Source organism: Saccostrea echinata, unplaced genomic scaffold (genome assembly GCF_033153115.1).
Source record: "Saccostrea echinata isolate AGI-Se365-2 ecotype Australia unplaced genomic scaffold, CSIRO_AGI_Sech_v1 ptg000029l, whole genome shotgun sequence".
NCBI classification, from domain to species: domain Eukaryota; kingdom Metazoa; phylum Mollusca; class Bivalvia; order Ostreida; family Ostreidae; genus Saccostrea; species Saccostrea echinata.
Genome location: NW_026889778.1, coordinates 4,778,563 through 4,799,171, shown reverse-complemented (window position 1 = coordinate 4,799,171; position 20,609 = coordinate 4,778,563). Strand labels below are relative to the sequence as shown.

Here is a 20,609-nt window from a genome sequence, read left to right as displayed (position 1 = left end):
TAATTGTCCATCAGAATTTCAGCAGGTTGTTTGAAGACCTTGTTGTCAATCAGGAACTCTAGTAACCATTTAACATCAAAATCAAAGTACCAGAATGTAGAGTCAGAATGATTTTTAACAAAATATTTTTGTATTTGACCAATCACAATATATGGAAATTTATTAGTTAATACTTCATGTAGAAGTTGTCTAAAATATCAGAATGACTAATCTTTCATTTCTCGTAAAATGTGGTTATTTAGAGTTGAAAATTTATACATCTGATGTAATTGACTTTAGAAAAGTTATGTGATTTTAAATTTGAGTTTTTGATATACAAATATTTTACATCAAAAGAATTTCTATTTGAAGCAGTCTATATTTTGTGAGGAAGATAGGTACTTGATTATAATGTACTGGATTCTTCAAAGTGTCATTGTATGTACATACAAGGTATTCATGAAGTTTAGGAATCCAGTATTGTAAACGGAATAATAGATGGTTGTACTTATCCTTTTAAGTGAAAGATACGAATCTTTATATTCTACTTATTTACTATCCCTTCTGACAAAAACAATTGGTTATAGATCAATATTGTTAGCCATTATGTTATGTTATGTTATGTTAAAAATATTTATATATATATATATGACTTTGACCTTAAACTGTGGAGAGGACTTTTATTCTAGTTGTTAAATTAAATCATATATGAATTGCTATAATCATCATTTACTGTAAATTCCTCATTTTACGCGAGTACTAAATATCGCGAAATGGCTTTTACACGTCGAAACGCGAGAAAATAATTCGCGAGTGGGCGGTTGGTCAGGAAGTTTTACATGTATTTTAGCACCATAAAATAAATGCGAGTAACTTTATTTCGCGAAATTACGCGATAATTAATTCCTCGCGTATATTTAGGAATCTACATTAAAGTTGTGTATCACTCTGCATATATATTTTATAACGTCAACCTGATAAATACATAGGGCTCACAGCGGATGTGACCGGTCTGTAGGGGATGTTTATACCTCCTACACACCTGATCTTACTTCTGGGTTTTCCAGGGAACATTGAATTGATTTTATTAATGTAATAAGAACACGGAAGGTGTGATGGGTACTCCTCCATGGCACTTAATTTCACGTCCGTGTTTGCCCTGCTCCCAATTTATATTGTTCTCGTGAACATTTGAGCTTCATAACTGTTTTTTATTTTCATATTTCATTGTATTTCTTGACTTTGTAGAAGATGGGAGATAATTAGAATATGCTTACCACATGGGCAAAGGAGCCAAGAATCCAACTGACATAATGGAAAAGGTAAATACTAGTATTCTTTCTTTTTTTCCAGTAATTAAACTTTAACTGGATGCCCATTATAATGCCCATTTTATGTAATTTAAGTCCAATTAAAGGATACATGTACATGATTGTCATGTACTCTCTAGAATAATTTTGAAAATGACAATAAGACGTTAGTATTTCCTTGATTTTTCCTTCATGCTGCGGGTAATTTGGCCAATGTGTTGGCATTTGTCAGAAAGCTTCATTAAATATCATGACAAGAACAACTCAATGAAAAACGTATAGTACATATAATATAAATCCCTATTTTGACTTCAAGTTTCAAAACGTTAAGTATAAATCCAAACATTATAAATTTCACAAAAATAAATTTCAGACAGATAGAATTCTAACATAAAATTTCGTAAGTTGTCTCATACTCAAATTCTATATAACTAATCTCAGACAAATCAGCCCATGTCTTACAGATCAGCCAATAAACTCAAGATAAGAAAGTTGCATTTTCAGGAGAAAGCCGTATGACTTTATTTTACAAGACTGAAACTAGATAAAGCTAAGCATTGTAAATCCAAAGAACAGAAATTCCTTTGTGGATAAAACACTACCAATAAGATCATGATTATTTCAGTGATTTTTACTGTAATGCTAACATAAACCCTCCCCCCACCCGCGAAAAAAAAATCTGTCTTTAAAGAAGTATAATCTTTGTACTTAAATCGGTATATTTTCACTTGGAGACAAAGTTGGTATCAACATAGATGTTTAAATTCACTATTATGAAAAGAACTCTAAAATAAACACTATAAAACATGTAAGCACCTTTCATTGATTAAAGTACATTGTATTAGGAACCATCTTGTGGTAGCGTGAAAGAGGTTACAGAGGCAGAGACTGAGCACTTGGAACAATCAGGGTCTCGGGCCACATCCACAAACCAAAATCAGCAAGAAAATAGCATGCACAAATGAAAAAAGATCAAGACGAGCAACGAAAGCTATTAAGCGAAAAGGAAATGATAGGAAAAAAGATCAAGATCAGCAAAAAGAATTGCTTTGTGAAATGAAAAAAGATCAGGATCAAATGAGGTTCAAAATAGATTCAATCGAAAAATCAAAAGACGCTTTGAAGGAAGAAATGATCAGCTTAAGACTGGAGACAAAGGAAGCGATCCAGGAAAAAGAACAAATCGAAGTACGGAATAAGGAACTTATCGCTGATATATCAGAGAGAAATATAGAGGTTACAGAACTACTATCAAAAATCACTGAAATGGAAAAATACAAGGTTGAAGTTTTCGACCATAAAAAGGTGATAGATAAATTACAACAAGAATTAAAAGAGTTACTTGGAAAGAAAGATTCAATCGAAAAAGTTTGTGAAGGATTAGTATCCAAGATGAAATCTTTCGAGAAAAAGTATTCGACCATTATGGAAAAGCAGGTTAAATTCGAAAAAATTCCAAGTCATTTTGAAAAATGCATTGCAAAAGCAAAAGAAGAAAAGAAAAATACACAAGAATCTCTAGAGTCCTTAAACGAGGATTTAGAAGAAAGTACAAAAATCAAAGAGGAAGTTGCAAAACTTAAGGTGCTGCATGACCGACTTCAAAAGGACAAAAGAAAAATGGAAAATGATTTGAAAAATGTTAAGCAAGAGAATGTTCTACAAATGCAATTTGAAATGTTACAAGCAAAACTAAATAGATTACAAAAAGGAAATATTATTCCTCCCTTCAAACTTTCAAAATAGAAAAAGAAAACAGACAAATGCATCGTGTTGTCTTTATGTGTTGACACTTGCCATAAAATTACAGTGTCAGGGAAGACATTCTAAAAGGGAAGAACTATTCTAATTCAAGGTTTAGATTCAGACATTTTCTTGAGGAAAAAAAAACTCTAAACCAGTGTGACCGCTGTGATATCACAATATTTTTACCGTGATTTAAGAAGCTGAAAAATCAAAATAGTTTAGCTTACCTTTATTGAAAAATGATCAAACTTGTATTCCCAACTGAAATATCAGATCATTTTATAATTATTAAATATAATATATTCTGGTAGCAAAATTAAATTTTTTAACAAAAATGGCATTCAGATATTTATCAGTAATATTCATTTTTAGCTATGGGAAACCCCAAATAAATGTCCGATTAGAACATAAAATAGGAAGTGAACGATAGCACTATGTAATAAAGATTTAGTGAAATGAAATATATGGGGATAAGGAACAGTAGTAAAGCTCAAAAGTCCATTAAACAATACAAAGTTTGAAGCAGAGCAAACACGGACCTCTAAAAATCAGAGGTGGGATCAGGTGCCATGTAGGATTAAACATCCCCTGCCGACTGGTCTTATCTGCCGTGTGCTCCTTGTCATGATTGGAAAATAACGGATAAATCCGTCGACAATTCAGTGTGTAAATTATGGCCTAACAATTAGTATGAAAAACGTCAGTCAGCATTTGACTTAATGATGAATTGTATTTGCTGACAAGGTCATTGTATCGACCATAGAACTTACGAAATGACGACTTTAAACAAGACTGCTGAAATTTTTGTTTCATCAACTTGTTTGTCAATAGCTAATCTTGTTTAAGAAATTGTTCGTACGCAGAGCATGATCTTACATATCGAATCAACTGAGAGACATAAACCCCATATACAGGTGATAAGGGTATATTGTTACATAGGTAAGGAAAATTGACGATTGAAATGTTGAAGTCATTACGTTGATCATAGAGCTTGGTTGCTGGGTTACCATTAACCTTTTTTTTTCTAGTAAAACATCCAAATATAAAACAGATGTGTCAGACTCTGTTTTATCTTTTATTTCAAGCTCACTGGGATATATGGAGTCGACATATGACGTCAAACTGCAATCTCAAGGTCAAAGTCAGGAGGTCAAACATGTTGGTACCCAAAGAAAGGTTTTGTAACAAGAAATATACATGATATATGAAGATAATGAAGATAATCAAACTCAAAAGTCCATGCATTGAAACAATACAAATTGGGGGCAGATTAATCATGGACCTCTATCTAAATACATCCGAGGTTAGATCAGGTGCCTGGCGAAACATGCAAGCTCTATATCCCCAACCGTTCAAATATTATCAAGGTTTATGTTTGGAGTTTTTTAAAGAACATCAACTTCCAAGGTCATGATAGGTCATAAATGGTAGATTAAAATATTCTTACCAAAAAAATATACAGTCATGTGAAATATAAAATACTCAGTACTTAAGATCAACAGTTCAAACTTATGGCCAAAGTTTATTTTTCTTTCAGACAACAGGAGAGAAAGACGGAAGAGCATATTCTCTGTGCCCCCGATTCCCGATTACGAAGACATAAAAAAGAAAATAAATAGACCTTTTTATTGCTGGATCAACATGGATGATGAACTGTGAAAATAATGTCATTTATAAGTTATTACAGCTCATGTACAAAGCATGATTTATCTTTTTTTTTTAATTTGCAGGTAATAACCAGTGTGATGATTAATCTTCTCTTAACTAAAAGCCTGTTGACAAAATAAAAAGTTGAAAGATGGAAAACAGAAAAATGGTACCAGCAAGTACTTCTTGACAAAATAATAAAGAGATGTTCATTTGAGGCATTATCCTTGGGAATGAAATCTTTATGGAGTTTTTTTTTAATTGGTGAAAATTTCAAATAATTTATTCATTTCTTAGTCAATTTCACGGTCCTGGAAGACTTATGATAATCATGCAAACAGTTGCCTTTTATGTCAATTGAGGTTTAATCTACTCAGCCTTAACAGTTGAGATGGAATCTTGAACGAAGAAAAAATCATTTTTGACGTTTATGCTGATGACGTGAATGAGTTACTGCAAGCAGTCTCAAGTTCCTTTATGCATAAAATATATGATTGACGTAGACCTATCGATTGATTCGATTGTACTACATTTTATATAACAATTCCTCACAATGAATTAAGAACTAAGCTAACATGGACAGTGCTTCTTCAGTAAAAAGTGAACTCAGAAATTTTCATATGTAGTGATCGAAAATATACAAAATATTTAAAAAAAAAAAAAAAAAAAAAAACAACTCTGATTGCACACATAAGTTCACTGGGGTTGATATCAAAAGGATGCTGGTGCTCCTCATTGACAACATTTATGTTGTCTTTGGAGATCAGGCTTCGAGGCCACCAACGCTGAGATTTTCTCAAATCTGAGATTTCTCAAAATATTTGAGTTTTTTTTTCACCAAACTGTGCCACCAAATAAATATTTTCTCAAACTCAGACTTATCTTTTGAGTTTTTTCTCATATCTGAGATTTTTCTCAAATCTGAGAATTTTCACAAACATGCGTGTCACCAACGTTTTTTTCCGACTAGGCTGAGAAAAAAAATCTGAGATTTCTCAGAAAATCTTGAGATTGGTACATAGTAGTCTCAAATAAAATCTCACAGAATTATGATATGGTAAAATGGTTGCAAATGTTTAAAAAATGAAAATGCATTCTTTTTTCCACGAATACACGAAATTAACATGCAAGCACAGAAAGTATGTTAATTTCTCCCAACACAAGATACATACCGTATTTAAGAAATGGAGGGAGGGTGTCCTGCACACATGTAAAAAATAATCTTACAGTATAATATTATCCACGCATTGAAACAATGCATTTGAAACTTTATCAAAAGAAAATAAGTAAAAATAAAGAATAAAAGCAACATTTCTGAGGCCCGTTATACACAACATGTATATCTTCATTCATACAGGAATTAATTTAAATTAATTTTAAAAAATTAAATTCATATTTTCGTGTGCTATTTATAGTTAGGCAAATTTATTAATTCACATTGTACATGTATATCAGAAGAGGAAATATAACTAGATAAAATATCAAACCTCCACCGCCTCTTCTTTGTTCTTTCTCTGGTAGTTATTTTTTATTTGTACAATATAGAGTGTACATACCTATTCGCTGGTGTATATTTTACGCAAATAATTAAAAGAATTTTGTCTAAAAATCAGTGTACAAATATTGCTATGCTTTCGACATAATTTACAAATCACAATTTATTAATCACTGATGATAGCAGTCTGATCTAATTTGGTTCTAAACTAAATCTATAAAATTCTTAATTGAGAATTGGGATCTACTTTACATTCACAATGCATCGCACACAAAAATCCTTGACCGTTCATATTATTTATAAGAATAAGCCTGACTTAATTATGGCCATTCCGAAGTACATGTATGGATCGTGACAAGAACTTACAGTACTTTTATTTTAATACAACCAGTTACATTTTGAAAAAAAGTGTGGTCCTTAGTTTCAAATATTAAATTAACACACCGTGAAACTTTAATTTAGGATGATAATAGGAATTAATCAGTTAATCGTCATTTGAAAAGCGTATATGAGATTGATTTCGGTTTCCAATGTAACGACGTAAATTGTTCACTATATTCGTTGTTTAAGGCCTATATCTAAAAAGAAGAATATTTTTCTGTGCCATTTTCTCACAGGGGATGTAGCCTTTTCTCTGTTTCTCTGACATTTTCTAACAGAGGATCGTGGAAAATGTGATGTGTTATTTACCCTCGACCCTAAAGCGTCCATAGTTCAATTTCAGGTTTTTCTGACTTCAAGGGAAGGGGTGGACCTGAAATTACCTGAATTCGTTTTCTTGATAAATTGGGATCATGCAAAACCAAGCATATGTTACCCGCCCCTGGACGTGTTTTCTGTGGCGAGTTATGCACAAATTTTACGAAACCACTCAAGAAAATTATGATGTGAGAAAATTAGCTATATATCGATCATTTGATCTGCAAAAAAAAAAAAATCACTCAGTGTTTATTTCTTAACACCGAGTTCGCAGTATTTAAATCATTATTTCGACGGTAAAATCTATTTCCATTGATCGCTTAAAATTATATTTTTAAAATTATTCCACATAGGGACAAAAAGTCCCAATACCTAAAATTTCTTTCTATGGAGAATAAAATGTTATAGATACATCTGACATTTTACAAAACAAAATTAAAGGAGCCCCGCCCTAACACCAGAACCCCTTGACCCTGGGGCCATGAATTCCACAATTTTGGAAGAGGCACTCTTGCTCATCTCCTAACCCTAGAAAAATGTGTAATCGGTCTGCAAAGAAAGTCTTGATCCGCCTATCTACTTTTTGTAATCTTTTGGAACGTAACGTCACAATGGCGGAAGTGACGCCTCGGTATATATTTTTGTGTGTTTATGTTGACAGACGAGCCAAGGCTATAAAATTTGGATATGTTTTTTATGTGTTATTTTTCTGTAGGAAAATTTTACGGGGGCTAGGTTAATATTTATTGTCGCAAAGATCGTAATGGAATACTTCCCGTTGAATGACTCGAAACAGCAAATAAAAGACGAAGGAAGTGGAGAAAATATTGCAGAAACAACTAACTGAAAGGTAAATTCAATCATTCATTCAACAAATTCGTACATTAAGGAGGGATTCTTCTCTTATTCTACTCTTATTTCTTGTATTTAAAAATTAATGAAATTTTCATAGATTCAAGAAGACAATATCACTAAGTGATGGGATCAATTAGATTAAATTTGACCGTTTTATTTTAGAAACAAGGTCAGGTCAAGGTCATTATCTTTTTCCTTGATATTTAGAGTAAAAAAATTACTGTTGCTAATCATGCGATGCCTACTTCTATTTTAAAAGATAAAATGTTTTTCTTATTGCCCAAAATGATGGTACCATATATGGTCTATCAGATGATTCTACCAAATTTATTGATATTATTTAACTTAAATAGATATTGGCTAATCCGGATTTCCTCTTTTTTTCTTAATTTTTTAGGATATATTAGTTATTTTTATATACTTCTTATAGTTAAATATTTCTTATTTTTACTTATGGTAAAGTAGTCATATAAATATACAAAATGATACTAAAACAAAAAACTTTGACCGTTTAGTAAGAGAGAAAATACACTTTTTACTGATTTTTTGCTCAAATCTGTTTTAAGGTTGGATGCTTTCAAAAGCTAACAAGATTGTAGTTTGTTTAGAAATTCATAATTATTTGCTATGTTTTAAAACTTTAGGGCATTATTTATAATTTTAGTTACATATCATAATTTCTTCAAGTCTTTGATTGTTTAAAAAAATTAACCACATGTAATGTTCTGCAAGTGATTTTGATAGGCAGAAAAGGAGATATTTTCACACGCCGCAGTTGCGCCAAAAATATAGTCCCTTATGGATTTCAAACTCAGTTTACCATTTCTATTTAAAATTGTACAATTATGATGAGTAAAGAAAAATATAATCTTTTAAATACATTACAGCTAAGTTTATAAGAGATACAAGCAAATATACTTGGAATATTTCGTCTAGTCAGAAACCAGACAAGAATCCCTCCTTAATAGAAAAAAGGTCGCATATAACAAGGAGAATAAGTCTAATATTTTTCTCAAATCTCAGCTTACGTGAGTCGAATCTCAGAAATGTTGGTGACACGGTGTTTTAGGAAAATCTCAACTGAGGTGGAAATCTAAGATTAGTGTTTGAGATTTGAGATGAGATTTTTATATGTTGGTGGCTCCGAAGCCAGGTCTTTCAACAATCTGTTGGAATTTTGATCGGCACTAATTGTGCTCCTTTGTTAGTCGACCTAGCTGTGGTTTACAACTTGACACTCAGCTAAAATATTATATCAATGACGTTTTATTTATTAACAATAGGTATTTCCATTCATATGTCGACTCATTATATTCCAGTAAACTAAAAATAAAAGACACCACGGAATCGGCCACGTCTGTTTCATATTTGGATGTTTTACGATAGGGGCAAATCAACAACCCAATTGTATGACAAACATTATGACTTTAGTTAAAGAGGAAATTCTTCACAATCATATGTCAGTTTTAAATACTTTTAATCCAGTAAATGTTCTACCAGGCCTCATTCTTTACTCCTTATTGAAATATTAACAGCAGTGAAGTAGAAACTTCTACTGTACAACAATATATTCTAGAAGTGGTTTTGAAAATTCAAAAAGAAAAATCACAAAACTATACAAAAATCAATAACATCAAAACGTACTTTTCAGCACTATACAACCATTCCCCTCGATAAATTAAAGTCCAAGCTTTTTTGCCATCATGGAAATCTGCTTTTTCAATAAGAATGGGACTTGTAAATTTACTAACCTTGTCGTTTGTCACTTGAGAAATTATTTTGCTAAAAAAATTCTGATTGTACATACTAGTGCTCCGATTGATTGATTGACCCCTTGGAGAATTTTTCACTTATATAGAGACGTCACCATATACCGGTGAAGGGCATCAAATTTAGACCTTTACTCGGCCATTGAGCAGTGAAGGTTCTTTATCGTGACAATGCCTACCGTGACACGGTGTCTCAGTTTATAAGGCCTCATTCGAAGGATCCGCAACTTTCATTTCAAAGTGTCTAGCGTTTTTCGAAGGAACAGTTGCTACATATTTTTTATTGACTTAGCTCAGTCGCGGCTGTGATTAGAACACACAATCTTCGGATCACAGAGCGAGCGCTCTACCGACTGAGCTACCGTGATGGTTCCAGTACTCCGAAGTTGATATTTCAATAAATGCTCGAATTCTGATTGACAATATCTTTGTAGTGTTAGGAAATCAAGTATTCCAAAAATCTAGCGGAATTTCCATTGCTACAAATTGCGATATGTCATTAGCAGATCTATCATTAAGTCGAATGCTGACTTAAGCTTTTCATATTAATTATAGGTCACTATTTACAAATTCAATTGTCTACGGATTTTCCCGTTTACCCGGTCATGACAAGATACACACGGTGGGTGTCACTGTCGATAGGGGATGGTATCTCTAATGTTTTGAGAGGTCCGTGTTTGCTCTGCTACCTCTCTGTATTGTTTCAATGGACTCTTGAGCTTCATGTTTGTTCCTTATCTTCATATTTTTTTTTATAAAGATTTATTATCTCCCTGAGTCTTTTCTTCCTTCTTTTTGTAGGAATCCTTATAATTTCAAAATGTTACAAATCGAAATTGTCCTCTACAAAACATTTTCATTTCTCCACTTTCTAGGTCAATATGATCAATGTTAAATCCTTTTACTATTTTCAGTTAAGACGTGTGAAAAGCATTCCACGTGTGATGGAAGATAATAATGCTGATTCAATCCGTCGGTTCCGTAAACATAAATTTGCCAACAAAGGAGTAGATGCTGTAAACATCTCTGGAATTTCCAGGGGTCCATATTTTATGACCTGTTAATAGATTTGTTTTGTTTGTAGTTTTTTGGGTTTTTTTAGATCGATCACTATTATCTTCTTCTTCATTAATACAATTAGGATACATGTTCTATTCAATCAATCAGTTTGTAAAGTCATGTTACTTCATGTCCTGTCTAAAAGTAGGTATTCTTTTTTATACATTGTCTATGTTGCTTTTTTTGGTGGTCACTGTTGATAGACTTAGTATACTTCCGATCTATTAAAAATATGTCAATGAACCCTCTTAAAAATCAAAAGCCAAACATGAGATATTTTATTGTTCTCAGTTACATAGATCTTTTTAATACAGTGGACCCTCAGATATCCGGACGCCAGATATCCGGACGCTTCACCTTCCGGACGAATTTTCTTGGGAACACATTTTTTTTTTTACGTTATTCTGGCTCATTTATCCGGAATTCCGCGTTCCGTATCCGGACGGTCTTTTTTTTACTACAAAATGCATTTTTACGTTATATTTTGGTTCATTTATCCGGACGGTAAATTTTAATTTGTACGCCCATTGTTGTCAACATTCCTGGCTGAGCTGAGTGTTAATTGTTATAAAAACACTAGCTGGTCTGGTTGTTTTTATAAGACGATCACCTGTGACCTGTTATGATTTTAGACTAAGTCGATATCGAAACGTCACTATAGACATGAGAGACACACAATACACGAGAGATACACAAGTGAAATTAAATTACATGTACATGTACTGTGTTGGTAACAGAAAATAATTTTCTCTTCAGTTATTAGTTATCGGAAAGATATTTACAATCTGAGTACAGAACCTAATATTTCTATTTATAGACATGACGACGGAGTTTCATAATGTCGTTCTCTACACACAAAATACACATCGGTATTTTAATTTTAAGCTTAAATCTTTTAATTTGGTGACAGTTATTACAAAAAAAAATCACATTAAATCAAATTTGAATCCAGTTCACACAATCACTTAAATTATGTGATTTCGCTTGGGATGTAGTTAATGTCTGATTTAGCGTGGATGAGTGTTCAAATTAAAATCGACTCTATACTGACAGCTCGCTTGGGTAGAATCAAAGCTGTAAGATAGAACTGGCTTGGCTAAGTTTCAATTATTAGGAAATAGCAGGCAAAAATTAGCTTGGGCAATTACATGTATAAATATGGCCATATAAGCAGCGTTATTTCCAATGTTGGTCATCACTTGCTCTCCAGCTACAATCATGTCTACACCGCCGGCCAAGAGAGCGCGAGTCGGCATTTCTGCAAGCTTGAAAAAAAAAAATATGCCAACGCAAAGTAGATCATCCACAATCTACTCTACTAGATTTAAGGCAGTTCATCATTGACGAGGAGTCCATAAACATAGGTATTTTTAAAATCTAAATTTTCTTTACTTAGTCAATTTTTGTCTTTTTTTTCTTTTTTCAATTTTTAATTAATTTTTAACTTAATTGATTGCAGTTTTGCTGAAGCCCTAAGTTGAGTTTCATAAGAAGGTATGGAAAAACATCAATTAATCTTCACATCTAAAAATTACATATTTTGTTGATTTATGATATGTTATGATTGATATAATTTTTTTTTTCAGGAAAGTCCACCATTGGTGATATCATTAAAGATAAAGACAAGTGGCTAGCTGTTCCAGCTGATTGTGAAGGCCTAACAAAGTCAAGGAATCCAAAGCATCAGCAACTAGATGACGCCCTCTATCTGTGGTTTACGGACATGTCAGCACATCATGCAGCAATCAACGATGAGATGCTTATTACAAAAGCCAGACAACTGGGTGAACAGCTTGGAGTAACAGATTTCAGCTATTCAAGAGGCTACCTTCACAGATTCAAGAGTCGACGTGGTATAAAGAGAAAACTCTACGAAGATGAAGCTGACAGTGCAGATATGACGGCTGTGCAGACAGGACGACAAGATCTTCAGCGTGTTCTTCAAGACTACGACCCGGAGGACATATTCAATCTGGACGAAACTGGACTGTTTTACAGACTTGGACCCAACTACACCTTAGCAACAAAGAAAGTGAGTGGTACCAAGAAATCCAAGGACAGAATTACAGTTGCCCTTGCCACCAATGCAACAGGAACAACAAAGATCAAGCCTTTTGTCATCACTAAAGTGAATCGTCCACGGTGTTTTGGGAAGACGTACAATCCGGAGACTTACGTGAGATACAGATACAACGCAAAGGCTTGGATGACGTCAGACCTATTCAAGGAGTGGCTGAAAGACTTCGACCGTCAGATGAGACTTGCAAGAAGAAATGTGATTTTGCTTGTGGACAACGCTGCCAGTCATAGTCAAGGGGATATTCTGCTGAGGAATGTGACACTTCATTTCCTGCCTCCGAACACCACTGCCCACATACAGCCTATGGACGCTGGAATAATCAAAGCCTTCAAAGCTCACTACAGGAAACAGCTGGTACAGCACTACATTGAGCGTGTGGAGAAGAAAGAAGAACAAAGTGTGAATCTACGAGAGGCCCTGCACATGGTGAAAAGAGCATGGGATAGTGTTAAAGTTTCTACCATTGTGAATTGTTACCGACATGTAAAGATCTTGCCTTCCAAGGATGATTCAGATGAAGATGACGATGTTCCACTTTCTCGCCTTCAGTGCCACACAGATGAAGATGAGGATGACATTCCGTTGCTTCAGCTTCAGAAGAAGATGCGTGAACTGCCAGAGACCTGCGCGATGACAGCAGAGGAGTATGTTAGTGTGGATGCAGAGGAAGAAACTGGACAACATCTAACTGATGATGACATTATGACACTTGTTTAACGAGAAGAAGTTCCTGAGGCTGCAGAAAAGGATGATGATGATGAAGAAGAAGCATGCAAAGATGTGAACCCTTCTCAAGCTTCAGGAGGCATCAGGATGGCCATCAGTTTTTTTTAACAGACATCAAGAAGCCCCACATCAATTGACATGGAGAAAAAGCGAGCCTACCTTGACCAACTATGGGAAATGTTAGACGCCATTACCTACTGCCAAGCCAAGGAAGCACAACAGAAGAAGATGACCGACTTCTTCAAGCAGTAAAAAGTGAAAAAATGTGTTCATAGTGCTTTTGAAATTTCAGTTGCTTATTACATTGTACAATATTAATGCGGAGCAGTGCATATGTACTACAGTTATAGATTTACAGATTTTTTATTAGTTGTATTGTGTAGTTTTGTTATTTAATAGTGCTTAGTTTTTAGTTTTAGAAATGTTTATTTTATTTGAAAATGTGTTATAAAGTAGTGCTGATGTATATTTTAGATGTAGTCTATAAAATAATAAAACATTATTTCAATTTGTCAGCATTTTTCTTTACCTATATTGATATGAATGGCTATTACATGTATACTATTACACTATAATTATACTGGTAGAAGAAATCAATACATTTCAGATATCCGGACGCTTCACTTATCCGGACATTTTGACTGGGAACCTAAGCGTCCGGATAAATGAGGCTCCACTGTACTCCTATTTTTCCCAATTGTCCTGTCTTGCCATCAGTAGGTCTCCTTACTTAAAAAATACATAAACGCACTTGAAGTAATGAAATTTTTCAAATAAATTATTGAAAAGGTAGTCCTAGATGTGTAAATGTATGAAATAGTTTTAATTCTTAATTATAAATAAAGGAAATTAGAATTGATGATGATTCAAACTCTGGTCTAAAAACTGTCAAAAATTTTGAAATCAAATAAACAAGTGAAAAGATAATTCGATAGATGATAGACGACAACAGTGAACCTGTAACAATCACTGCTCTTTTCTTGCATTATTTGCTTACTGTACAAAGCAGCTGGGTTTGTCAAAACTTACTCGTGCTTTTTATAAATCTTTCGATTTAAGAGAAAAGAATCATGAATAATATGTATGATTTTGACTCAATGTGTCGGAGTTGCTTGCCATGATTTTTTCCCTGATATATATAACTTAGGGTAATAGAAATGGATCGCAATTCTTTTATATGTTAAAGAACACGGCGAAATAAACCCAACAAAAAAACCGCATCGAAATCGATGCACGATTAACGGAGTTATTGTCCTTTGAAAGCGTCTATTTTTACCTGTTATGAAAATCCAATCAAGCGAAAATCGAATCGATCGATAACGAGGCTCTATCGCCGTGACGTCACAACATGGAGTGATTAGGCGGGTTAGTATGGATGATAATGAGATTAACTCCGACAACAACGACGATATTAGCCTTGATATGTCAGATGGGTCTTCAACTTTTGATGAATCAGATGAAATAACTGTAGAGCTTGGTATAAGACCTTACCAGTTTGAACCAGAACCGATTCTGACGAGGAATTAGTAGTTCAAAACAACCCACAGCCTAGCCAAGACAAGCGCTTGGGGAATACTGACTGGTTAGAAAATAGCATATTTTTCAATCAAATGGCTTAAATATGACAAGTTTAGGCAAATACAGAGTTACTTAACGTATAAGACACAAAAATTGTCTAATTTAATTGGTTGAACCATGGACATTATCGCTGAAAAGTGACAGTCTACATACTCTTGGTTAGTAACTAGACCTAGCAAATTTTCAAAAATCACACACGAAATAAAGCTATGATAAACCCCTTAAAAGTTATGTTGGCTAAATTTTAGGCAAATATTTTATAGATTTTTTTTATGTTGGATCTATGTAGAATTGTTTGAATGCACACTGATCATTTTCTCATATTTAGAATTCATGGAACTACACTGTATATACTGCAGTTTCTATACCACAAATTATAACCATAATTTTTTTTTGTTGGGTTTATTTCGCCGTGTTCTTTAACATATAAAAGAATTGCGATCCATTTCTGTTACCCTAATCAATTTCTATTGCATTTCTCCATTCTTTTTCAATCCCCTTAAGTTGTTGCAAAACGATTCATCATTCCTCTTAAATTCATGGACGTTCAACAGTGTGTAAAGTATAAATGAGCTCAATGTCTTCAAATTTAAGGAATGCATGGTTGTACTGCAGTTCTTATTATAAGGTGTCTCTAGATCTGCGTTTGTTTTTGCACAATGAGGATTCGTGCCAATGTGAACGATATAAGCTGGAATTGTCCTATCATTGGTTAAATCAAAGTTTATAGAATAATATTTAGAAATTGCTTTTAAACGTACATGGTTTTTAAATGGTTATTTTATTTGAGTCTTAAACAAAAGTCTTTAAAAGTAAAAGATCAGTAGATACATGTAAATGATTTATTTCAAATAATTATTCCCCTTCATAAGTCTGTGATTAGAAGAACAGAAAATAGATTATATGAGCCGTGGTCGTGGAGCTTTGCTGCCTTCGTATTATCATTCTGTATCCAGACTCTATCTCCTTTATTGAGTAGAAGGTGCATAATTTGTCCAGATTGTGGAAATGTCTTTGAAGCAGAGTATAACTTGGACATCTTCTTCCCATTTTTTACAATCTTCAAAAGCACATCATTAGTTGAATGACTCATGAGTGTACACGATATGGTGTACAGACCATCATAGGGGGCAGTAAATATTCCAGACCTTGGGTTGTAGGTTCCGCCCCAATTCGTTAAGACTTGATCATACTTGACAACGTCGTGACCTCTGATTAACGTATCCTTGGAGAGCTTTGCAGTAAATGCAACCACTGGTTTTCTGCATGCTGGAAATTTAAAAGTCTAAATGAGGTTTTTCATGAACATCTTCTGTTTTAATATAACAATCAATAATTGTACCAGCCACTTTGAAAAACGAAATGGACCCAGGGTTGAATTTCGCAAAACAATCTTAAGATTTGTTCTAAGACAGATCTTAAGAACATCTTTAGATCTGACTTTTGACAATCATAAGATATATCATTGCCGTTCACAAAACAATCTTCAAATATGTTTTTACGAAATTAATTAGCCTTTCTTTAATGAATTTTAATATTTGAAAAAATAGTGAACCTTAAATAATTTTCCTATACTCTCGGAAAATGCATTTTGAATAAAATTTGCACAAATGCTTTTCTGCTTAGAAAAATAAAGATTGGTGACAAAATAAAACAAGAGGCCCATGGGCCAATCGCTCACCTGAACACTGTGGCTAGGAAAAAAGCAAAAATTAGTTGAACATTGAAAAGCTTAAATGCATAAGTGGTCCCGATCTACCCCTAAAAAGACGGGGGTATGATTTGAATAAAATTGAATCTAAACTAACTACTTATAAGGATGCTTATATCTTCCTTTGACTAAACCTTAACCCTGGCTTTTTTCCTGCAAGTTTTAACTTTCATTGTGGCCCCACTCTACCCCTGGGGGTCATGATTTGATCAAACTTGAATCTACACTATCTGAGGGTGCTTTCATATAAATATGACCAATCATGGCTTTGCTTTTCTTGAGAAGAAGATTTTAAAGATTTTTCCTATATATTCCTATGTAAAACTTTGATCGTCCATTGTGGCTCCAACCTGTCCCCGGGGTTCATGATTTGAACTTGAATCTGTACTATCTGAGGATGCTTTCATATAAATATCATGGCTTTGTTGTTCTTGAGAAGATTTTTGAATATTTTTCCTATGAACTCCTTTGATCGTCCATTGTGGCCCCACTCTACCTTCGGGGGTCAAGATTTGAACAAACTTGAATCTACACCACCTGAGGATACTTCCATATAAATATGACCGATCATAGCTTTGCTGTTCTTGAGAAAAAGATTTTTCTCAGATTTCTCCTATATATTCCTTTGTAAAACTTTGATCGTCCATTGTGACCCCACCCTCCCCCCGGGGGTATGATTTAAAAAAAAATGAATCTACTCTACCTGATGATGATTCCACATGAGTTTCATTTTTCCTGGACCATGGGTTTTTGAGATGAAGATTTTTAAAAGATGCCATTAATTTTTCACTATTTTGTAATTATCTCCTCTTGGAAGAGGGCGTGGTCCTTCATTTGAACAAATTTGAATCCCCTTCACCCAAGGATACTCTGTGCCAAGATTGGTTGAAATTGGCTCAGTGGTTCTGGATAAAAAATGAAATTGTGAAAAGTTAACGACAACGACGACAGACAACGGACAAATTTCAATCAGAAAAATTCACTTGAGCCTTCGGCTCAGGTGAGCTAAAAAGTTATACAATTTTAAAATGAATCCACTACTGCATCAATTGAGATGAAATTCAGATGTAACACCAATGAGTGTTCAAAGTATCACTGTGTTCATAAATATCTTATAAATATCTCTGAAGTGGCATGCACATCTCAAAACAATTTCAGTTGCATGGGAATGGGGCCCAACCACACAAAAACTCCTCGACGGGCAAAAGAATAATGGGGACAACCATAAAGTAGCTATATTTTCCATCGTATAGTATTTATTGGTAAAATCGGTGGTGGTAGAAAGGGGTGGAGAAAAGTTCAAACGGGCCTGAAATAGTCGGAGGTATTGTTCTAGCTTTATATCTTTCTTATATTGTTTTACAGTTTTCTTCTGAAAATCCCTCTGTTTTGAGCCAAAAGATATACTAACGCCATGTTCACTTTAAGGCAGGTATCTATGATTAAAATAGATCTTGAGATTTTCATAAGATATGAGAGTTTTGTGAAACAACTATGTTGCAATCTTACGATAAATTCTGGTCTTAAGGTAGTCCGATCCTCAGGATCTGAAAATCAGCTTTTAAGAAAATGAAAATGCTCTCAAAATGTCTCTGATTTCACATAGTAACTTGAATTTACTCATGGAATTTCTTCAAAGTTCAACATTATAGTTCATCATATTATATAGGGAAAATTATCAAATTTTAAATATATTTTCAGGAAATGCGAATAAAAACACCAGCTATGCATTTTCGAATTGAAAATTGGTCAACAAATACAATTTAGAATAGAAAAGCATAGGTATCTAGGCATTTGGAGAAAATTGCATCTTTTTTATGCTTGTACAGTATTTTAGTTCTTCTTTTTGCTTCAATTGTCATATAATACACAGTGTAAAAAGCATGTGCTATCATTGCTAGACATCACAGATCACGTTTAATTTCATATCATGCTAATAAGCAATGTTATCCAATCCTAGACAAAAGGAAATTTGACTTCTCTAAAAATAATTTTTTTTTCTTTTATTGGGTACAAGTGTCAACTTTTTTCAAAAGACTGTTTCTAAGACTTCAAAGAACCGTGAATCATATTAAGATGCATAAAATGAAAATTGTTGCACGAAAAGATACCAATTTCAAGCTTCATTTTGAGACCTTTCAAATAAAACTATAAATTTACGACTTATCCTTCCTGGCTGAGGATCGGATATCCTTAAGACAGATCTTAGTCAGAAGATATTTTTGTGAAACGGGCCCCAGTTCTTTTCTTATAGCAATTTGTGGGCAATCCTTTTTCACCAATTTTATTCATATACTAAGAGAAATGCAGTTTACAAGTCTTGTTAATAACCTTTAAACGATATAGAGTTTCTAGATCACAAGATCAGTTGAATTTTATTCAAGATGAAGCTGACATAAAAAACAAGATTTTTTTACTCCAACATTGTATTTGTTGGGGAGGATAAATGCAATGCTCTATATTACCTTTTTTTAAGAAAAAGCATCTTTTTATACAAAGATCTGGTCATTAAGTTGTAGTAAACTACTTACTTGCACAGCGGGTTGAACCCTCACAGAAATTCAGAACCAAAATCAAATAAAACACAACATAATTGGTCTGCATTATTTTGCTGCAATTGGTTCTGGAAAAATTGAAAACTTCAATTATTGATATAATATTAATAATTCTGCGAAGATAAGTTGCTGTTAAATCATTCAGTGTAATATTCTTTTGCCCTTGAACATTCAAGTATTAATTTCTTCACACAACTGTAATTGAAAACACTGACAATGACTATATTCCTTTCATTTATTTGAACAATCTGTAAGTGGCGGCGTAGAAAATAAGACTGCCAGCAATCAACCCATAACTAAGACAAGTAAATAAGACTGCCAGCAATCAACCCATAATTAAGACAAGTAAATAAGACTGCCAGCAATCAACCCATAACTAAGACAAGTAAATAAGCTTAAGTGAGACTTGCTAAATTAAGACATTAAGTAATTAGTCTGTCCCAAAGCATACGAAATGTTCTCCTTTTTGAGGTTCTCAAAATTTATTTGAGCTTTCCAAGAAATCACTTATTGTTTAAGTAATTATAAATGTGAGTAATGTACACACAGATAATTCATAAGTAAAAAAAGAAACCTTTATGGGCATTCTATTTTACTGATTGTGTATAAATGTAACCTAGTAGATGCTACAAAAATGAAAGAAACATTTTACAATTTTATTATTTCTCATTAAAGGCTGACCTACATGTACTTACAAATCATAACTTTTGGTTAAATATTCGATGATTTTGTCCTTTTGTCGAGTTATTTTACATCACTGGACCACTTTTAAATAAATTGATCATAATATAGTTTTACTCTTCATAAAAAAGATATTAACTCCTGTAAAGGAGAAACTTCATATTGTTCTCCAACATTTTTTAGAAGTGGTGTAAATCAAATGTGGATTTTCAAACACTCCAAAGAACTTTTAGAAAATTTAAAATGACATTCTTTCAGAAGTCAGTAACATCAAAACGTATGCCTTTTATTTAATTTTTCCTTTAAACAACCAGTCCTCACGATAAATTAAAAACTAGGTTCTTGATATCATAGAAAATTGCTTTTTCATTAAAAGGCAACTCAGAAATTTTCATTTTACAAATTATCTTGTGATTGCTGCTGAAATATGAAGATGAAATATGAAGATAATGAACAGTATTCAATCTCTAAAGTCCAATGAAACGATACAAATTTGGAGCAGAGCAAACATGGACCTCAAAATTTACAGGTGGGATCAGGTGCCATGGAAGAGTGAGCATCCCCTGCCGACCGGTCACACCCGCCGTGTGCTCCTTGCCATGATCGGGAAAAAAACGGGAAAATCCGTAGACAGTTCAGTGTATAAATAATGGCCTAACAATTAGTGTGAAAAACGTCAGTCAGCATTTGACTCAATGATAGCTTGTATGTGCTGACAA

General features: G+C 33.5%; 1 protein-coding gene across 1 annotated transcript; it reads right to left on the bottom strand.

Moving 5' to 3' along the window:
• Positions 1-15,771: 15,771 nt before the first annotated feature.
• Positions 15,772-19,262, bottom strand: LOC133195518 (complement C1q subcomponent subunit B-like). The gene is made up of 2 exons (XM_061331380.1): positions 19,186-19,262; positions 15,772-16,212 (listed from the first exon to the last, which is right to left on the bottom strand). The coding sequence occupies exons 1-2, from the start codon at positions 19,256-19,258 to the stop codon at positions 15,809-15,811; spliced, it is 477 nt and encodes a 158-aa protein (XP_061187364.1). The 5' UTR covers positions 19,259-19,262; the 3' UTR covers positions 15,772-15,808.
• Between the last annotated feature and the right edge of the window lie 1,347 nt (positions 19,263-20,609).

Excerpts from the sequence above, each read along its gene's own strand:
- LOC133195518 (XM_061331380.1), bottom strand. The coding sequence starts at position 19,258 with ATGCAGACCAATTATGTTGTGTTTTATTTGATTTTGGTTCTGAATTTC. Across the intron at positions 16,213-19,185 it reads GGGTTCAACCCGCTGTGCAA|CATGCAGAAAACCAGTGGTT; the intron begins GTAAGTAGTTTA and ends TTAAATTTCCAG.